Genomic DNA, 18,480 nt, shown 5'->3' on the forward strand with positions numbered 1-18,480 from the left:
GTCTGATTTTCATTTGGTCTTATCACTGACCATTTGAGTTGTGCGCTTTTCCCCACTGCTCCCCCCTCACCCTGAATGAGCACGAGCCCCCCCGCTGCCCCAGCCACCAGCTCGCCCAGCATCCCACTCCCTCCTCCCTCTGCGCCGGCGCCTCCCTATGACCTCACCGTACGGCGACAGTCCCTGCGCACGGAGCGGGAGGCTCTCCCCTGGGCGGCGCCATGTTGGGACGTAGGCGTCCAACCCGCTGCCTGCTCAATAAAAATGGGGGCAGGGGCGGCAACAGAGGTTTTAGGCAGCCCCTCATGACACCTTGGGGGTGGGGGAGGGACGAGGTCCTTTCCAGTCGTTTTAGGGCTTCATTGGAGGGAGGTGTTTTTCAGGCACTGAGTTAGACACCTCTACTGCCTCTTGGCCAAACTTCTGCCAACATGGAGGGATTTGGGGGCCATGCTAAGAGGCCCTTGAAGCCCCGTTGGCTGCATTGAGGGCTGGGCTCCGACCAAGGCACCCAGTCCCTGGTCTCATCCCAAAGGGGCAAGAGTCCCTCCCCCCATCCCCTCACCACCACTTATAGGCCCACACCCCAACATCGTGCCCATAAAAACAGTCCCACTTCGAGGACCCCTCTCCATCCCAATCCTGCGCTACCTCCTCCTAGCCAATCCGGCGCCCCCAACCTGGTCAAATCTCCCACTTCCCCCAGCCTTGTCTCCACCGTCACGGCCCCCATACAAGAACAGCCCTACCAAAGATCCATCTAGCCCAGTGTCCTGTCTTCTAACAGCGGCCAACACCACATGCCCCAGAGGCAATGAACAGAGCAGTGAATCATTAAATGATCAATCCCCTGTCGCCCATTCCCAGCGTCTGGTAAACAGAGGCTACGGATACCATCCCTGCCCAGCCTGGCTAATAGCCATTGACGGACCCATCCTCTGTGAACTTATCGAGTTCTTTGTTGACTCCTCTTATAATCTTGGCCTTCACAACATCCTCTGGCAAGGATTTCCACAGGTTGACTGTGCGTTGTGTGAAGAAAAGACAGTGTTATGCACTTGCAAAAGAGGGTGTATTAACAGGCATGTCATATGCAAGACACGAGAGGCCGGTGTTCCACTCTGCCCTGCCCTGGGTGAGGCCTCAACTGGAGTATAATATCCAGTCCTGTGCCCCGTCCTTTCAAAAAGATGGGGCCAAACTCAAGAAAGAGGCCAGGAGCAGACCAACAGAAATGAAAACCCGACCCGTGAAGGGAGTTGGTGGTAGAATTCCCCATCATCGGAGGTTGTTCCCGTGACACCATTTGAGGTCCACTGGCTGACAGCGCTATTAAACTCAACTATCAACCCAACCCATGGAAAGGTAGTCAAAATAGACCCACGCCCTTCCAGAAGGTCCAGGAACAGGCTTAAAAATAAAAAAAGCGATTTCCCCACCCCAGCCATGCCAGAGGACCCCTCCCCATTCTCCATTGAGCCACAGTCACCAGAACCCAAAATCTGCCATTTATTGCTTGGCCATAAAAAATTGACTTTAAAACAAGTCAGACAGCAATGTTGCTGCATCTCTGACGTGCCAGGAGGGCTCCTCCGGCGAGGAAGAGAACGGAGACAGCCGCTGCTAACCCACTCAGCACCAAAGCCATCCCGCGATCCTTCGTGGCCCCTGTGGGGAAGAGACCAGAGAGTTAGAATTGGTGCCCAGAGCTTGCATAGAGCTGATGGGACCATTGGATCGTCCCATCTGACTTCCTGGCTAGCACAGAGCAAAAGGCACTGGCTTTTCTCACCTGTATTGGACTGATGCATCTTCCGGTCTGGATTGGAAGATATTTAATACCTATCATTGCATTCACTAGTGAGACATCACCTCCGGTCGCCTGTTGGTGAACGGTCTCAACCATCCATCAACCACATGTCACATGCCCTTCTGCTCTCCCCCCCCCCCCCGCTGTCCCCAAAACTACCTCATTCTCCTTTGCCATGCTTCCTTCAGAACAGGGAATCAAGGGATCCATCCCTTGTCGCCCATTCCCAGCTTCTGGCAAACAGAGGCTAGGGACACCATGCCTGCCCATCCTGGCTAATAGCCATTAATGGACCTGTCCTCCATGAACTTCTCTAATTCTTTTTTGAACCCTGTTCTAGTCTTGGCCTTCACAACATCCTCTGGCGAGGAGTTCCACAGGTTGACTGTGCGTTGTGTGAAGAAATGCCTCCTTTTGTTTGTTTTCAACCTGCTGCCTGTTCATTTCATTAGCCAACCCCTAGTTCTTGGGTTATAAGAAGGAGTAAATAACACTTCCTTATTTACTTTCTCCACTCTCGTCATGATTTTATAGATCTCTCTCATATCCCCCCTTTAATTGTCACTTTTCCAAGCTGAAAAGTCCCAGTCTTATTAATCTCTCCCCATTTAGCAGCCAGTCCAGATCCCTCATTTTTTCACCCTTTTCTGCACCTTTTCCAATAGATCTTTTTTGCGATGGGGCAATCACATCATATATTGTGCTGTCGTTTCTTGCCTTCTCCGGAGATAAACTCTTTGGAACATAGGGGTGGGAGGTGTCTTGAGAGGACATCTGGTCCATCCCCCTGCACTGAGGCAGCGGCAAGTATACCTATACCATCCCTGAGAGTGTTTTTTAAATCAAACACGGGGCCTGGTCCACCTATGGGCTACAGTATTTCCTGATCATTGTAAATCACTGGATTCCCCCCTTACCTTTAGCAGTCATCTTCACCACCTCCACCCAGTCCCCGGACCTCGGAGCTGCCTCACGGCTCGGTGAAGGGCCTACCATCGCATCAACCTCTGCTTCTACCTCAGAGGAATTGCCTAGAGGGAGGGAAATTTCAAAGGATAAGCCTTGGTTGCACTGGAGATATTAGGCTGGAAGGTGGGAATTGCTTTGATCGATAGATGAGTGCAGACCTGGTTAAAAGTTGATGGATTGAGCCATTTTCTGTCAGGCTGACTAGAAGGAGCAGTTAAGCCCCTTGAGGTAGTAGAAGCCACCACCCAAGGCACCCAACCAAGTTAAGCCCCATGTCACAGTTCCCACCCCTGATCTGGTCCCACCTTCACCTCAGGGCCCCAGCTGTCACCTTTGGGCAAGCTGTGCAATTCACTTCGAGACCTGGGATTTACGCTGAACTTCACTGCCATTGTCCCAGGGACCACGACAGGGTGAACCAGTCACCAGTCAGCTCCGGGACAGCAAAGTGGATTCAAAATACATGCCCCGTCCCTCCACTATAAACAGTTATGCGTTGCCTCTGCTCACAGCTTCCTGATCTCAGCCACCACCTTTTGGGCAGAGACGCACATCTCTCAACCTTCTGATTGGCCCAAAGGAAACCCCAAGGATTGGGGAGCTGAAAGTAGAGCATTTCTGACCACAGGAACACACAACCCAACCCCAAGAATGTCCTGGCAATGAGCTGACGTCCATAACAAGTATACGAGCTACCTTCACAGATGAGGATGATGATGGCGAATGTTGTTCTACAAGGGATGGTGTGAGTAGTTGGATGTGCCGAGTTACACTGTGTTGGATCTCAATCGACCTTACCAAACTGGGGTGTTTGTGACCGTGCGAATTGTATTCAACAACTATTTTGTTTTCAATAGAAAGAAGTTCCTTTAATCTGAGTGTTGCTTGACCGGGATTCCCAGCTATATACTAATGTGTATAATACGGGACCTGATCTTGGGACAAGAACCTGCCAACCCTCAAACGGGTAACTGGAGATTCTTAAGTAATCAGTATAATTAATACATAATCTAAAGATCAGGCCACAAATGAAAGAGGCAATGGGGCTCAAGTGATTAGATAGCAGGGCTGAAACAAATTTTTGTTCATAACGGCAAGCCCAGAGGTGCCGGGGCCAAGACCCGGCACAGATTAAGCCCAGCCCCTGTGGCTGTCTCAGCAAGCACATTTATTCTTAAAGTGAAAGCATGAGAGGAGGAAGTACGAGTTCCTGTACTCACACTGAAAGCTTACCAGTCCCCCATACAGGGCCAAAATCTTTCCAACCCATGGGCCGGAAGTCCTGGCCAGTGGGTGGGTCAGAGAGAAAGCCAGTGGCAATTCCAGCTCATCCTTTTATACCAAAAGCTTTTTCCCCCTGTCTTGTAGTACCAGGAAAACCCAGCTCAGACCTGTATATGGAAGCCACCACCTCTCTAGCATGGTTTATTCAGCGTAATCACCTGCCACTGATTTTTCTTCCCAGAGAAACTCTGGTGACCCTCCCTCCCAGAGTAGGACATGATCCTGCATAAACCTGTCATAGCTTGAATCCAATATGGTCCCCAAAGATACTGCATAGGATTATGGCATCTGTCATACCTATCCATTAGAGATGGCTCCCCACTGAGCGGAAAGAGTTAACTCTCTCCCTGCCGGGAAGGATTCCAAGTTTAGGATGCATCTGAATCAACGCAGTTGAGTGGAAGACCCTACAAAAAACAGTGGACGCCTCAGTGAGCGGATGACAATGACTCTGAAGTCGAGGCCACTGGACACGTCAACAGAATGGGGTTGGAGCAAGAAGCAGACGGCAGACTGTGGCAGCTTGTCATTTTTCACTCCGTTTTCAAGCTGTCACTTTAAGAATAAGGAGGTTTCCCGGCCTTGCTTGGAGCCAGGGGGCTCTGTAGGGAACAGTGTAGGGTGACCAGACAGGAAATGTGAAAAATCGGGATAGAAAGTGGGGATAATAGGAGTGTATATAAGAAAAAAACCCAAAAATCAGGACTGTCCCTATAAAATTGGGACATCTGGTCACCCTAGAACTGTGCAACGTGGGACTTTCAGACTGAGTTTGCGGAGATCCAGCCTAGACCAAGGTAGGGCTGAATCCTGCTTTAGAGAGCAGCCCGTTTTCTCTCTGTGTTTTGGGGGTTCTTGTTCTGGAGCCCATGCAGTGAGGTAGCCTCATCTTACAACCTTTCAAGAAGTAGAGTTGAGGTTTTTAAATCTCTCTTCTCTGTTGTAGGCCATGAAACCTAACAGGACGCAAGCCGCAACCGCTGGTCTGGAGCGACAGGGGTCCCTGCCCACCCCCGAGAGAGGTGGCAGGGGACTGGACTTGATGACCTCTCGAGGTCCCTTCCAGTCCTAGAATCTATGAATCTAGGGGACAGGTTAGTGAGCCTCAATGGGTGCTGTTAAATAGTCCGAGAAGCGGGATCAGAGGCACAATTGGTGTTGATTAGCCAAAAATGTCCAAGTATATGGGGGGTGGGGGTGGAATTCAAGCTATTCACCAAAATAGGAGTCATGTCTGTGGGGAGGAGACATTGACGGATTCCGGGTACCTTTGACGCAATCCTCTTTATGCACAAAGTCCTGTTTCACTGAGCATAAAAGGAATCAAAACCAGCAAGAGGCAATTTATGGCTTGTAATTCCAAGCCTCTTTCCAGATAGCACTCTGCCCAAAAAAGAAAATCTAGCAAAGTCTTTTTCTTCAGGCTCACACGGATCAACACACCCACCTCTGCCTGCATGTGCTGTTGTTTGGGTGGGGCCTTGTCACGGTATAATTCCCAAATCTGAACCTTAGCGTCCAAAATATGGGTACCAGCATAAATCCTCTAAGCTTAATTACCAGCTTAGATCCTGTAGTGCTGCCACCAATCAGGACTTAGGGTAGAGCCCCTGATAAGCTCTGGTCTCCCCAAAACCTTCCCTGGAGACCCCCCCAAGACCCAGATTCCCTGAGTCTCACAACAAAGGGGAATAAACCATTCCCTTCCCCCTCCTTTCCTTTCTCCCACCGATCCCCTGGTGAGTGCAGACTTCCTTCTCTGGAGTCTTATACAAGATAACCAAAAGATCAATTAGATTCTAAAAAAGAGGAAAACTTTAATAAAAGAAGGAAAAACATAAAAATTGTCTCTGTAATCAAGATGAAATATTACAGGGTCTTTTAGCTTATAAAAAATGGATAAACAGCCTTATCCAGAAAAAATACAATTTAAAATATTTCCAGCAAGCTACACATTTGCACATAAAGAAAACCAAATAAAAAGACTATACTGTCTTTTTACCTTTGTACTTACAAATTGGAAACAGAAGATTAGAGAGCCTGTAGAGACGTGTGGTCACCCTCAGAGCCTAGAGAGCACAAAGCAAAAACCCAAAACTACTAACAAAAGCTTCCCTCCACCGAGATTTGAAAGTATCTTGCCTCCTGATTGGTCCCCTGGTCAGGTGTTTGGTTCCCTGTTTGTTAACCCTTTGCAGGTAAAAGAGACATTAACCCTTAACTATCTGTTTATGACAGGCCTGCTATGTTTCCACTATCAGATTCCCCAAGAAAGCTTAATTGTTCCTTACATATTTCCCCAAATGAGAACATAAGAACGCCCATAGTAGGTCAGACCAAAGGTCCATCCAGCTAAGTGTCCTGTCATCCAACAGCGGCCAATGCCAGGTGCCCCAGAGAGAATGAGCAGAACTGAGAAGCACCAAGTGATCCATCCCGTCGTCCATTCCCAGCTTCTGGCAAACAGAGGCCAGGGCCCCATCCCTACCCATCCTGTCTATCCTCCTATCTAGTTCTTTTTTTAACCCTGTGAAGGCCAAGACTAGAACAACATCCTCTGGCGAGGAGTTCCACAGGTTAATGGTGCATTGTGTGGAAAAAATACTTCCTTTTGTTTGTTTTAAACCTGCTGCCCTTATCATATCCTGCCCCCAGTCGTCTCCTTTCCAAGCTGAAAAGTCATAATCTTATTAATCCCTCCTCATACAGAAGCCGTTCCAGACCCCAAATCATTTCTGTTGCCCTTTTCTGAAACTTTTCCAATTCCAATCAATCTTTTTTTAAGAGAAGGCGACCACATCTGCACGCAGTATTCAAGATGTGGGCATACCATGGATTTATAGAGAGGTAGGGTGATATTTCAGCGTTTTTCCTGCATCACGACCGATCTTTGGTCCAGAAGCAATTTGTCCAGATATTTCGCTCCACCGGCAGCACTCACCTTTTCTACTTTTTTTGCTCTGCCGGCAGACACCTCCCCCACCCCCCAAGTGTCCTGATATTTTCCCCCTTTCATCTGGTCACCCTATAGAGAGGCAATAGGATATTTTCTGTCTTATCTCTCCCTTTCTGAATGATTCCCACCATTCTGTTCGCTTTTTTCACCATTGTACCTGGAGTGGATGTTTTCAGGGAACTACCCACAAGGACGCCAAGATGTCAAAGATTGGGGTGCCCCCCCCTCAGTTTTATGGAGGTTTCACTCAACCCATGGACTTTGGAACCTACCTGGCCGTGAAGGAAGATGCCTCTTGCGTTGGATTCTCCTGGATCGACCTCTGAACGCCCCACGATTCCTGTCCTTGCAGCTTTTGCCGATGGCCCCAGAACCTTTTCCCGGAGACGAGCTGCTAGAAAGAAGAGGAGGATGACCCCCAGCCCCGCTCCTAGGCATCGTGTCCAGCTACTCACACCGTCGCTGGGGAAGGGTTAAGATTTGGGGGACAGAGGAAGGGGACACACAGGAGGCCTGGAACGGCATATGGGAGATGCTGGGTCAGGACGCCAGGAAAAAAATCAAGCAGGTGGATTCCTGGCTCCAGCCCCTAATCAGCTGCTCTGGGACTCTGCCAATTGGCCTGTGGGGCAGAGTCTCCCACTAGGGCCGGTCACCCTTGCTGCCCCAGGTTCGAGACCCGCTCACGACCGAGCTCTGCCGGAACTTAAACTGTGCGTCAGCTCCTCGTCTATCCGGCTTCCTAAACTCCTCGCAACTTAGTCAGGCCCAAAACATTCGGGAAAGAAACCCGAGATTCCACCGAGGCGTCACATATGTCTTTCACACCCATTACCTTGTTTCTGGCCTGCCCAGGGGCCACCCAAATAAAGCCAGGCAGAGGTTTCCGCCCTGCCAAGCAGAGATCAAACGGAAAATGGTCCCGTAACTCAATGGCTGGCCAAATTCAGACAGGAGAGAAAGGTGCAAATTTTTAATCCGAGTTCACCTTTCGGACAACTTACCAAGGTTTCAGGGATACTTCTCCATCACTGGCAGATTTTAGCTCAAGTGTGGGGGTGTTTTTCTAAAAGGAATTAATTCAGGGATGCTGTCTTGGTGTGTGGTATCCAGGGAGGTCAGGTTACTTGCCATCACCGATTACACTTCTAAGTGCCCTGAAGTTCAGGTACCAACTGATCAAAGGGCCTCCGGATCGTCCCCAAGAAGAGAGACACTTGATCTCCTTTTCACGAACCAGACGCTCATCAAGGCCTTGTTTCCTGTCTGAACTTCTCCGGCTTCCACTCGATCTCACCTTGCCTTTGCGGGCCAGATGAAGAAGCCATCCTGCTATCTCGTTTCCCCTCTCCAAGCCAAAGGCAATTCTAGACGGCGATCGGGTTACCTCTTGTCCTGCTTTTCCACTAGCTAAAGAGATTGAACTCCCAAAGGCTATTAAAAAGAACAGATGTACTTGTGGCACCTGAGAGACTAACAAATTTATTTGAGCATAAGCTTCTGCGGGCTACAGCCCACTTCATCTGATGCGTAGCCTGGAACATAATGGAACCCTCCCTGTTGCCCATCCCCTGACGATGCCCCAAGAACCTCCGCTCCATCCACCCACCCCCTCCTCCCTGACTGCCCCCCAGGACCCTCCACTTCCCGACCTCTTACCAGCAGCAGTGGTGTGGCTGTAGGGGATGGATTGGGGGGCCGGGAGCTCAGGGGACAGTCCTGCAGGCCAGATGTGACCCGCGGGCCATACTTTGCCCACGTCTGATTTAAAACAAAGAAAAGGAAGAATTTCTCCTGCCCTCAGGCGGTTGAAATCACACACACACACACACACACCGTATTCAACCTAAAATAAAAGTGTGTCGAACGAAGGTGTTTTCTACAATGGGCATCCAGGCCTTGATGTGAAGCCATCACGGACTAGAAAACCCACCACTTCCCTTGAGAGTGGGGCTAAAGCTGCCTCCTTCTGAACTTCAATGCGTCTGGGTTTCACGACCGCCCTGGTTCTTGTTCAACCTTTTGCCACAAGCTTCAGGAGGCCGTCTGGGCCAGCTGCGGAGGAGGAGCCAACAGAAGCCATAACGGTGCATTTCTCCCTAGACTAAACACTTGCTCGCATGCAAGAAGTGATCTAAATCGAGCCCCTTCGGGGCAACAGGAGGAGGACATGGTGTTCTAGTAGCCGGCTCACTGAGGCTGGTTAAAATCCCCTCCCTACTCTCCTTGCGATATGGAGAAGAAAAAGAACGCCAAAATATTTACAGACTCAGATTTCCAGGCTAGAAGGGACTCAGAGGCCCCGCCCCGTCACTCGCCGTTCCCGTAAAAAGTGATGTTATGGGGCTATGCTCCCCTGGCCCCTATTCTGACCCCCCTCCCCGCTCCGCGATTGTGACCATCTAATCCAGTGGTTCTCAAAGGGGTACAGTCGTCTGGCAAGGTCGAGTGCCTCTGCTTTAGTCTGAGAAGTGCCCTGAAATAATTTCTTTTAGAAAACCATCCCGTCTCGATTGAATCCACCTCAACCCCAGGTAAATCAGGTTAATTACACTCATGGTTCACATCTTGCACCTTATTACCAGTCTGAATTCGTCTAGCTTCCAGCCGTCGGCGCGGCCGGAGTGCTGGGCAGGCGGCGTGGTCCCAGCGCTGCGAGGACAGGCGGCATGGTGTGGTCCCGGCCCGGGGAGGGTCTCGTGCGCATTGCAGCTCCCCAGCTGGCTGGCCCCCACCTCTCAGCCAGAGAAGGCAACAGGAGGCAGGCGTGGGGGTGGAGCGTGAGCGGGGCCACGCCAGGCTGTTTGGGGAGGCACAGCCTTCCCCTGTCTAATATACCCGCCGCCCGTGCCGGTACTTAGACGTGATCAAATCCGTCCCTCCCCATGAGCTGTCTCTTTGTGACAGTAACTCAGTTGAGCTTCTTGAGACTCTCACTGTCAAGTGTCCTAATCCTTCTCATGGTTCTTCTCTGACCCCTCTCCAGTTTTATCACCATCTTCCCCCAGCCCCGGTCGCACCAGGGCTGAAGTCAGAGGACAAACAACTGATCTGCACCTTCTCCAGGTCCTTCTGTTGCTCCATCCCCAGCATCGTTCAAGCCCAGCCTCTCCCTTGATCAGATCCACACCCTCACGTTTATCCTATCTCCCGCCATGACGCCCAACTCTTTTTCAGAGCCACGACATCTGAGGATAGAGTCCCCCATGCCGTAAGCTTGGCCTGCCCTGCCATGCCAGCACAGACACCCAGAAAATGCCAAGATCCCACTGCTAACACCAATACCTCTCTGGGAGAGAAAGGGCCTTCTTGGATCCTAGATGTCTACACATACATTTAGCCCTAGTAAAAAACTAGCTGAGTGGTGTCCCATCCTGTGCAGTATTTACCGCTTCCCCCCATTTGCCAGGGGTCCCCCGCAAACTTTATCAGACGACACCAAAACATCTGCTGCTGTCACTTCATGCAGGGATCCCCCTATGGCAGAACGAGTTCTAGGATGGGGTTCCCCTTTAGAGACTCACCTGGGGTAGCAACACTCAATGCGGAGCACACCGGGGCTGGCTGTAATGGCAGGCAGGTGGGTGTAAGAGAATGTGGTGGTATAAACCAAGAAATCCAGCATCCCCTGGAAGGAATTGGGCATTGGAATTAATCCAGCATTGTTCCCTGCCCCAGCTGTCCAAGAAGCTAATGAGATTGGCTGCGTAGCCTGGGCTGGATTAAGGTCCCCAGCTCATGGAGGTATCTCAGGTAGCATTTAAAAACAACACATTAGGCACATGTCTAGGTCATGCGGGAAAGGAGCTGTCCTGAGTGTAACTGACTCAGCAACCCTGCCTGAGTTTGCATAGAGCCTGAATCGATTGCTCAGATGGCACGTGGGAAGGGATGGAACGACCTGCCCCACAAGTCTCTATGGGGTGTTAACGTCCTGACCCACTGCTTTGGAGGGGAGGGGAAAAAACACATGACACCTGCCTTGCCATGCCAACAAAGACACCCAGACACTGGAATCCCACTGTTGCCACCAATACCTGTCTGGGAGAGAAGGAGACGCCAGTTACACCAAAGTGGGAGGCAGAGCAACAACCCAGGAGTAGAACCATCCAATAATTTGCTTTGTCAGAATCAAAACATTTCATGGGAAAAACAAACAGTGGCAACGAATCATTTAGACTAATTTGTTTTCGGCTTCATTATCTTGAATATCTATTTGGTAGACCATCTCCAGTATTTAGATATTCAAATTAATAGGAATATTTACATAAAAGTCAGCCGTAGATTTTCATCAGTAAACAATCAACGTCAATTCCATCATGCACACACACAAGGCAGTGAGAAAAAGATTTCCAACCACACCAGTGGACAAAGCACGGACGTTACAAACAGCAGAGTTACGAACAGAGCGGTCAACCGCCCACATCGTTTGGAACTGGAAGTAGGCAATCAGGAATTTTTTGGTTAAAAGCAGCGGTTTGTGTCTGCATAGGAAAGTTTCAAAGCCGTATTAAGTCCTCAAGTCCATAGAAGGTTGTTACAAGGAAGAGGAAGGTAAATGTTCTCCTTAACATCCAAGGATAGGATGAGAAGCAAGAGGTTTAAATTGCAGCCAGGGCGGTTTAGGTTGGACATTAGGAAAAACGTCCTGCCAGGGTGGTTAAGCACTGGAATAAATTGCTCAGGCAGGTTGAGAGATCTTCATCACTGGAGATTTTAAAGAGCAGCTGTTTTAATCTGTCCCTCAAGAGCCCGCTGGGGCTTGCCCCGCTCCAGTGCTCCAGCCAGGGGACAGGATTGGGGGCCACTCCACGTGGCTCACAGAAGCAGTGGTATAGCCCCCTTTGGCTCCTACGCGGAGGGGCAGCCAGCGGGCTCCTCGCTGCCCCCTGCAGCTCCCATTGGCTGGGAATCACAGTGGGAGCTGCAGGGCCAGTGCCTGTGGACGGGGCAGTGCACAGAGGTAAGCACCATCCTGAGCCTCCCCCTGCCCCCAACCCTGATCCCGTTCCACCCTCCAAACCCCTCCAGAAGAGCGAGGGGCGATTTGATAGCAGCCTTCAGCTACCTGAAGGGGGTTCCAGAGAGGATGGAGGTCGGCTGTTCTCAGTGGTGGCAGGTGACAGAAGAAGGGCTTTAAAAACCTCTCAGGAGGAGATCCCACCACCTCCCTAGGGAACCCATTCCAGCGCTTCACCCCCTCCTAGTGAAATAGTGTTTCCTAATATCCAACCTAGACCTCCCCCACTGCAACTTGAGAACACTACTCAAAAGGACGTATTTCTTCACACTACGCACAGTCAGCCTGGGAAACTCCTCGCCAGAGGATGTTGTGAAGGCCGAGACTAGAAAAGAACTAGGCAAGTTCATGGAGGGCGGGTCCAGCAGTGGCTATTAGCCAGACTGGGCAGGGAGGGTGCCTCTAGCCTCTGTTTGCCAGAAGCTGGGAATGGATGACAGGGGATGGGTCACTTGATGATTCCTTGCTCGGTTCATTCCCTCTGGGGCACCTGACACTGGCCACTGTCCGAAGACAGGACACTGGGTAGATGATCTGACCCAGTAGGGCCATTCTTATGTTCTTCAACAGGGCAGGGGCCAAGGGACAGCACGATTCAGAGGGACCAAAAGATGATGGAGGTGCACCCCCAGGAGAGCCTGGAAGTTCTTGAGAACTTGCTCCAGAACCCATAGGGGGGGGCTCAGGGAAGCCAAACTTACCTTCGGGCTGGCCCCACGTTGAGCCAGATCTAACGTGAAGAGGAGGACCGCGCCGTAGGGACACAACAGGCCACAATTCTGCCACACCATCACCTCCAGCCAGGCGGCTTGGCATTGGACTCTCCCCGGTGGCAGGAGGTCCCTGAGAGGGACCCAGGGAAGGGAGCAGGCAGGAGCCTGGGTGGGAGCTGTTGTCGCTCCTGGAAAAGGCCAGGCAGAGGAACAGGACAACGCAAACATCACCCAGGCCAGCAGCAGACAGAGGCCACCCCCCATCTTGCCTCTCCACAGCAATCAAGTGGGGCCAGCGCTCTGGATCCTCTTATACCCAGGTGCCGTTCCCACCTGGCTCTGGTAATTCACAGCTCAGGGTGGGTTGAACCCGGGACCAATCAAAGACAGGAAGGAGGCTCGGGTGCAACTGTACAGGGCAATGCAGAGCAGCTGGAGACACAGGTGAGTGCTTGGGAGTTATGGGCTAAACTCACAGGGTGGGGGCTGGGAGCCAGGACTCCTGGGTTCTCTCCCCAGCTCTGGGAAGGGAGTGGGGGCTGGTGGGTTACAGCGGGGGGGCTGGGAGCCAGGTCTTCTGGGTTCTCTTCCAGCTCTGTGAGGGGAGTGGGGGCTGGTGCGTCAGAGCAAAGGAGGGGGTGGGAGCCAGGACTCCTGGTTTCGCTCCCCAGCTCTGGGAGGAGAGTGGGGGCTCGTGGGTCAGAGCAGGAGGGGCTGGGAGCCAGGACTCCTGGGTTCTCTCCCTGGCTCTGGCAGGGAAGTGGGGGCTAATGACTGGGGGGGGCTGGGAGCCAGGACTCCTCATCCCCATAGACTCCTGCAGGAACTGTCTAACTATGTATCTTTGCAGCATGTGGTGGGATGGGGGTGAGGGGAACCTGTGTGCACTCAGTGAGGGGGGTCTCTAGTCTGCACCATGAGGACCCCAATCTTTCAGGGGGGGCTGTCTAGTATGTGGCACACTGTGTCCTCCCAATGTGGTTGGATGTGTGTGAATGGGGTGGGGGCACATTGCCCTGAAGGCAGGGACCCATGGACCACCTGGCCTGACAGGGGTCCCCCAAAAAACTCATTGTCTTCTCCAGGAGTCCTGCCATTTCCCTCCCCAGAGAGCCTCTCTTTCAGGGTCTCCCTGCCCTCCTCACCAGTCCCCCCTTCCTTTTGGGGTGTCCCATTCTTGTGGGGGGGCTGCAGCCAGCAGGGATTCATGTCCGTGAGCAACCGCTTCCTTCCACTGCCTTTCTGGCCCTTGTGCGCCAGAAGAAAAAGTCCAGGGAGCGGTTTTAAGCTGGGGGGGTCACCCCTGAAAACAGCTGCCCCTTCCCCCTCACTTAGTCACTCAGAGATGACCCCCCCCCAGCCTGAGATAGGGTCAGTTTTGTTCTGTGCCTGGAAATTCCCCCTGGAATGAAATAACTCAGTGCTGGCTTGTGGGGGGCAGGGGGGAACCCTACCAAGCCCCCCTGATGGGAATAGTATGGGGAATTGGCTGGGGGGGGTAGGAATAGGCCCAGCTCTGGACCAAAGGCCCCCCTTCCCCCCATTAAACGCCTTATTTTTTTACTGCATTTATAGCCTATTTCTCCTCTTCGCTGCTTGCATGATTTCTCCCTGGCCATAAGATAGTGAATTCCCCTGTTGCAGCTAACAAGCCAAACAGCCCCCCCATTCTGGCACCTGCAAAGCCAGCCCCCACCCCAGCAGGCACCTGGCCCGGGGAGGGGAAATGAGGGACATGGTAACTGGAGGAAGACAGCCTCAGTGGCAGGGAAAAGGCCAGGAGAGTATGAAGAACTCTAAAATTGAGAGGATGAGGGGGTGCAAGATGGGCAACGGGCCTGGTGCTGAGATGCGGCCACCTCTGGGGCGGGGCAGCCGGTTACACAGGGACCCCTCGCCCAGCACTGAGATGTGGCCACCTGTGGTGCGGGGCGGTAGGTTACCCAGGGACCCCTCGCCCGGCGCTGAGATGCAGCCACCTCTGGGGCAGTGCGGCCGGTTACCCTGGGACCTCTCACCCGGTGCCGAGATGCAGACACCACCTTTCCTAGAGGGGGGCAGTGTGCACATCCCCCAAAGGCAGAGATCAGGGTAACCCTGCCTTACTCCTAGAGGGCACCCCCAATACAGATCTCTCCAGTAGGAGGCACCGCACACTGTTTCCAAAACACACAATTTTTAATTTCTGTACAAAACAGGACAAAGACCACACAAATCCCAGCCGCGCACAGATCATTCATTAAAAACCCCTAATGAGCGGGAGTGCTTTTAAATAAAGACATTGGTCATTCCCCCCACCCCACCCCAATTAAACTCCCCCACTGAGCCTCCTCCCCCTCACAATAAAAATAAAAAATAAAATACAATTCCACCATAGCAATTATGGGGCAAGATTCTTAAGGGTGGGGAGATTTTAAGGGCAGATCTCCCCCTTCAGAGACAGATCGGGTCAGTTTATGGGGGTTTAATCCTGGCTAAAAAAGTAGAAAAATCTCTGAGCTGATTTCTCCAATGTCTGGCAGAATACACACACCCCATAAGAAATCCTTTATAGGGATATATCCTGTTTTGGGGTGCTCTTAAAAAACCCTCCCCTGCTTATAAAATGAAAACCCACCCTCTTCCCCCCAATCAGCTACACTGAACAGAATTTGGGGTACCCCCTTACTCAGTGAACCCTCCCTTAAGCACACGGCACCCCCAAAAATCCTCCCTGTGCCCTCAAAATCCTCCCTATACCCCAAAAACATGGGAAAGTAGAAACCAAATCTCAATGGGCATGGATGCATTTAAAAACATCCCTACGGAGTTCAGGAGCACCCTGATATTCCTAAGTGGGGGTACCCCCCCATGCAAGGAGTTAACCCCTTCACAAGTGCCGGGATATTGACGGCAGATAGGGGTACGGGCCGGAAAGCTGGCATCCGATCAGGGCGCTAGACGTATTCCTTGTTGGTGGGGGTCCGGGAAGTGGCTTTGCTTTTGGGGTACTGCTGGCTGTACCCAGATTTCCCAGGGCAGGAGCAGGACAGGAGACCCCCGCCCAGCAGCACCAGGGCGGACCCAGCCCAGCCGATGAAGATCGCGGATCCAAATTCATACCTGGGGAGGGAGGGGGAGACTGATCAGCTGTGGGCCCGCCCCTTTCCCCCATAGCCCCGCCCTGTTCTGGTCAGCCCCACCCCTTTCCCCCATAGCCCCGCCCTGTTCTGGTCAGCCCCACCCCTTTCCCCCATAGCCCTGCCTTGAGTCAGGAAACCTTAAGATGCAGCTACATCTGGGGCGGAGCGGCTGGTTATATATACACAGTTAAACAGTCTATTGAGGCAAGGGGAGAGCACCCCCACCCCGCTCCCTGCCCCACAGTGCCCCCCTAGTGCTGCCCTGGGGCCAGCCCTGCCTGCCAGGGGAGAGCGCCCCCTGCTGAGCCCCCACCCTGCTCCCTGCAGCCCAGCGCCCCCTACGGCCCCCTGGGGCCAGCCCTGCCTGCCAGGGGAGAGCGCCCCCTGCTGAGCCCCCTGCCTTGCTCCCTGCCCCACAGCGCCCCCTAGTGCCACCCTGGGGCCAGCCCTGCCTTGCAGGGGAGAGCACCCCCTGCTGAGCCCCCCACCTTGCTCCCTGCCCCACAGCGCCCCCTAGCGCCACCCTGGGGCCAGCCCTGCCTGCCAGGGGAGAGCGCCCCCTGCTGAGCCCCCCGCCTTGCTCCCTGCTCCACAGCGCCCCCTAGGGCCACACATGGGAGAAGCCCCCAACTCACTTGGCGTTCATAGGTACCGAGACGTTGTAGAAATCTTGCACGATCTGGTTTCCATACCAGGAACAGGCGATCAGCGCCGCCAAACCTGGGGAGGAGAGAAACACGGGCTTCGAAATGCCACCCGGCGCCTTCTTGCGAATGTGGAAGTGGGACATGGGGCCTGTCCTCTCCAGGGGGCGCCGGCTCCCACCCGGCCCCAGGGCGGGGACTGGCTGGCTTGGGGGGGCAGGGAATAGGGTAGGGGCCTGTCCTCTCCAGGGGGCGCCGGCTCCCACCCGGCCCCAGGGCGGGGACTGGCTGGCTCAGGGCAGGGAATAGGGTAGGGGTCTGCCCCCTCTAGGGGGCACCGGCTCCCGCCCGGCCCCAGGGCGGGGACTGGCTGGCTCAGGGGGGCAGGGGCCTGTCCCCTCTAGAGGGTGCTGTCTCCCAGCTGATTACATGCATGAAATGAATTGCCCAGGTCTCAACCAGTCGCCCCAGCAGAGGGGGCCTGGAACAAGGCCTCCCACCCACTCCAGGCCTGGGCACGTAGAGGAACCCAGCGACTACCCACCCGCCGGCCCCTTCCTCGACTCACCTCCCACCACAAAGATGAGCCCCCCGGTCATGGCTATGCGCGCCTTCTGCACCTTGTTGTCCCCCCCGCAGCGGGTGCATTTCATCCCCATGGAGGCCACACCAATGCCGATGACGCCCATCACGATGGAGACCACCATGAGTGCCCGCGTGGCCTGGAGAGCAGCTGTCGGGGGGTGAGAGAAACTGGGTGAGGCAGCTGAGTAGAAGCCAGGAGTCCTGGCTCCCAGCCCCCCCCGGCTCTAACCCACCAGCCCCCACTCCCCTCCCAGAGCCCAGAGAGAACCCAGGAGTCCTGGCTCCCAGCACCCCCAGCTCTAACCACTCAACCCCACTGTCCTCTCAGAGATGGGGAGAGAAACCAGGCATCAGTAACATGTTAGAAGGATAGGAAGAAATGGTCAGTGTTCACCATGGGGTGCTGAAGTGGGATGAGGGCGTCCTTATCGACGGGATGCCCCGCAAGGTGGCAAGTTTGCAGAGACAAAATTCCTCGAGCTAGTTCCGCCCGAGGCAGATGACGGGATCTCACCCAAAGGCAGAGGAAACCCAGTGCCAAGTGACGCACCTGGGACAACATCATCCCAACTGTACCTATAAAATCTTGGGGTCTAAATTGGCTGTTTGGAGTCCTTGGGGGTAGTTCTCTGAAACCCTCCACTCCACGTGTAGCAGCGAAGGAAAAATGTCTATCCCTTGTGGGATGGTCCCCAACAACTCATGTTGTCTATTCATGTCGACCATTCAGATTGTCAAGGGACAGAATATATCACGTTGCCCCTAGATAAATCCATGGGACGCCCACATTTGAAGATGCGCAGATGTGGTCGCCCCGTCTCCGAACAGAGATCTGCTGGGATCAGCAAAGGTTCAGAAAAGGGCAAACGAACATGATTCGGGGTCTGGAGCGGCTTCCATGCGAGGACGTTTCAGCTTTGAGAAGAGACGGCGAAGCCGGGACTTGATACGGGTCTATAAAATCGGGATGGGTGTGGAGAAAAGCAATCAGGAAGTGGTATTTCTTCCTCACCCGAGAACTAGGGGTCGGCAAATGAAATGAATAGGCAGCAGTTTCCGAACAAAAGAAAGGAAGTATTTCCTCACGCAATGCATCTGTGGAACTCCTCACTAGGGGATGTGGCAGAGGCCAAACGTAAAACTGGCTTCCACAATGAATTGGAGACGTTGCTGGAGGACCGATCCACCAATGGAGGTTAGCTAAGAAGGGCTGGGGGGCAACCTAGTGCTCTGGGGGTCCCTAAACCTCCAGGTGGCAGATGCTGGGATCAGATGCTGATTGCTAATCCCTCTGAACCACTGTTAGAAGACAGGACACTGGGCTAGAGGGACCATTGATTTAACTCTTAAGAGTCCTGGCTCCAAGCCCCCCCCCCC

General features: G+C 53.2%; 2 protein-coding genes across 2 annotated transcripts in view; both read right to left on the minus strand.

Moving 5' to 3' along the window:
* ELP5 (elongator acetyltransferase complex subunit 5) overlaps window positions 1-132 on the minus strand; it is a 4,398-nt gene extending 4,266 nt beyond the window's left edge. Inside the window, exon 1 of the mRNA XM_075070461.1 lies at window positions 71-132. Within this exon, the coding sequence (XP_074926562.1) occupies window positions 71-122 (52 nt within the window). The 5' untranslated portion in view covers window positions 123-132. The remainder of the gene's footprint in view (window positions 1-70) is intronic.
* A 15,348-nt stretch (window positions 133-15,480) lies between these two features.
* CLDN7 (claudin 7) lies at window positions 15,481-17,255 on the minus strand. The gene is made up of 3 exons (XM_032804920.2): window positions 17,087-17,255; window positions 16,510-16,594; window positions 15,481-15,854 (listed from the first exon to the last, which is right to left on the minus strand). The coding sequence occupies exons 1-3, from the start codon at window positions 17,223-17,225 to the stop codon at window positions 15,689-15,691; spliced, it is 390 nt and encodes a 129-aa protein (XP_032660811.2). The 5' UTR covers window positions 17,226-17,255; the 3' UTR covers window positions 15,481-15,688.
* Between the last annotated feature and the right edge of the window lie 1,225 nt (window positions 17,256-18,480).

This window comes from Chelonoidis abingdonii, chromosome 11 (genome assembly GCF_003597395.2).
Source record: "Chelonoidis abingdonii isolate Lonesome George chromosome 11, CheloAbing_2.0, whole genome shotgun sequence".
Lineage (NCBI taxonomy): Eukaryota > Metazoa > Chordata > Testudines > Testudinidae > Chelonoidis > Chelonoidis abingdonii.

What these genes read in the sequence shown, in the direction of transcription:
- CLDN7 (XM_032804920.2), bottom strand. Translation starts at nt 17,225, where the DNA reads ATGGTGGTCTCCATCGTGATGGGCGTCATCGGCATTGGTGTGGCCTCC. An exon ending in GCTCATCTTTGTGGTGGGAG is followed by an intron (nt 16,595 to 17,086) that starts GTGAGTCGAGGA and finishes TCTCCTCCCCAG; the next exon opens with GTTTGGCGGCGCTGATCGCC. An exon ending in TCGGTACCTATGAACGCCAA is followed by an intron (nt 15,855 to 16,509) that starts GTGAGTTGGGGG and finishes CTCCCTCCCCAG; the next exon opens with GTATGAATTTGGATCCGCGA.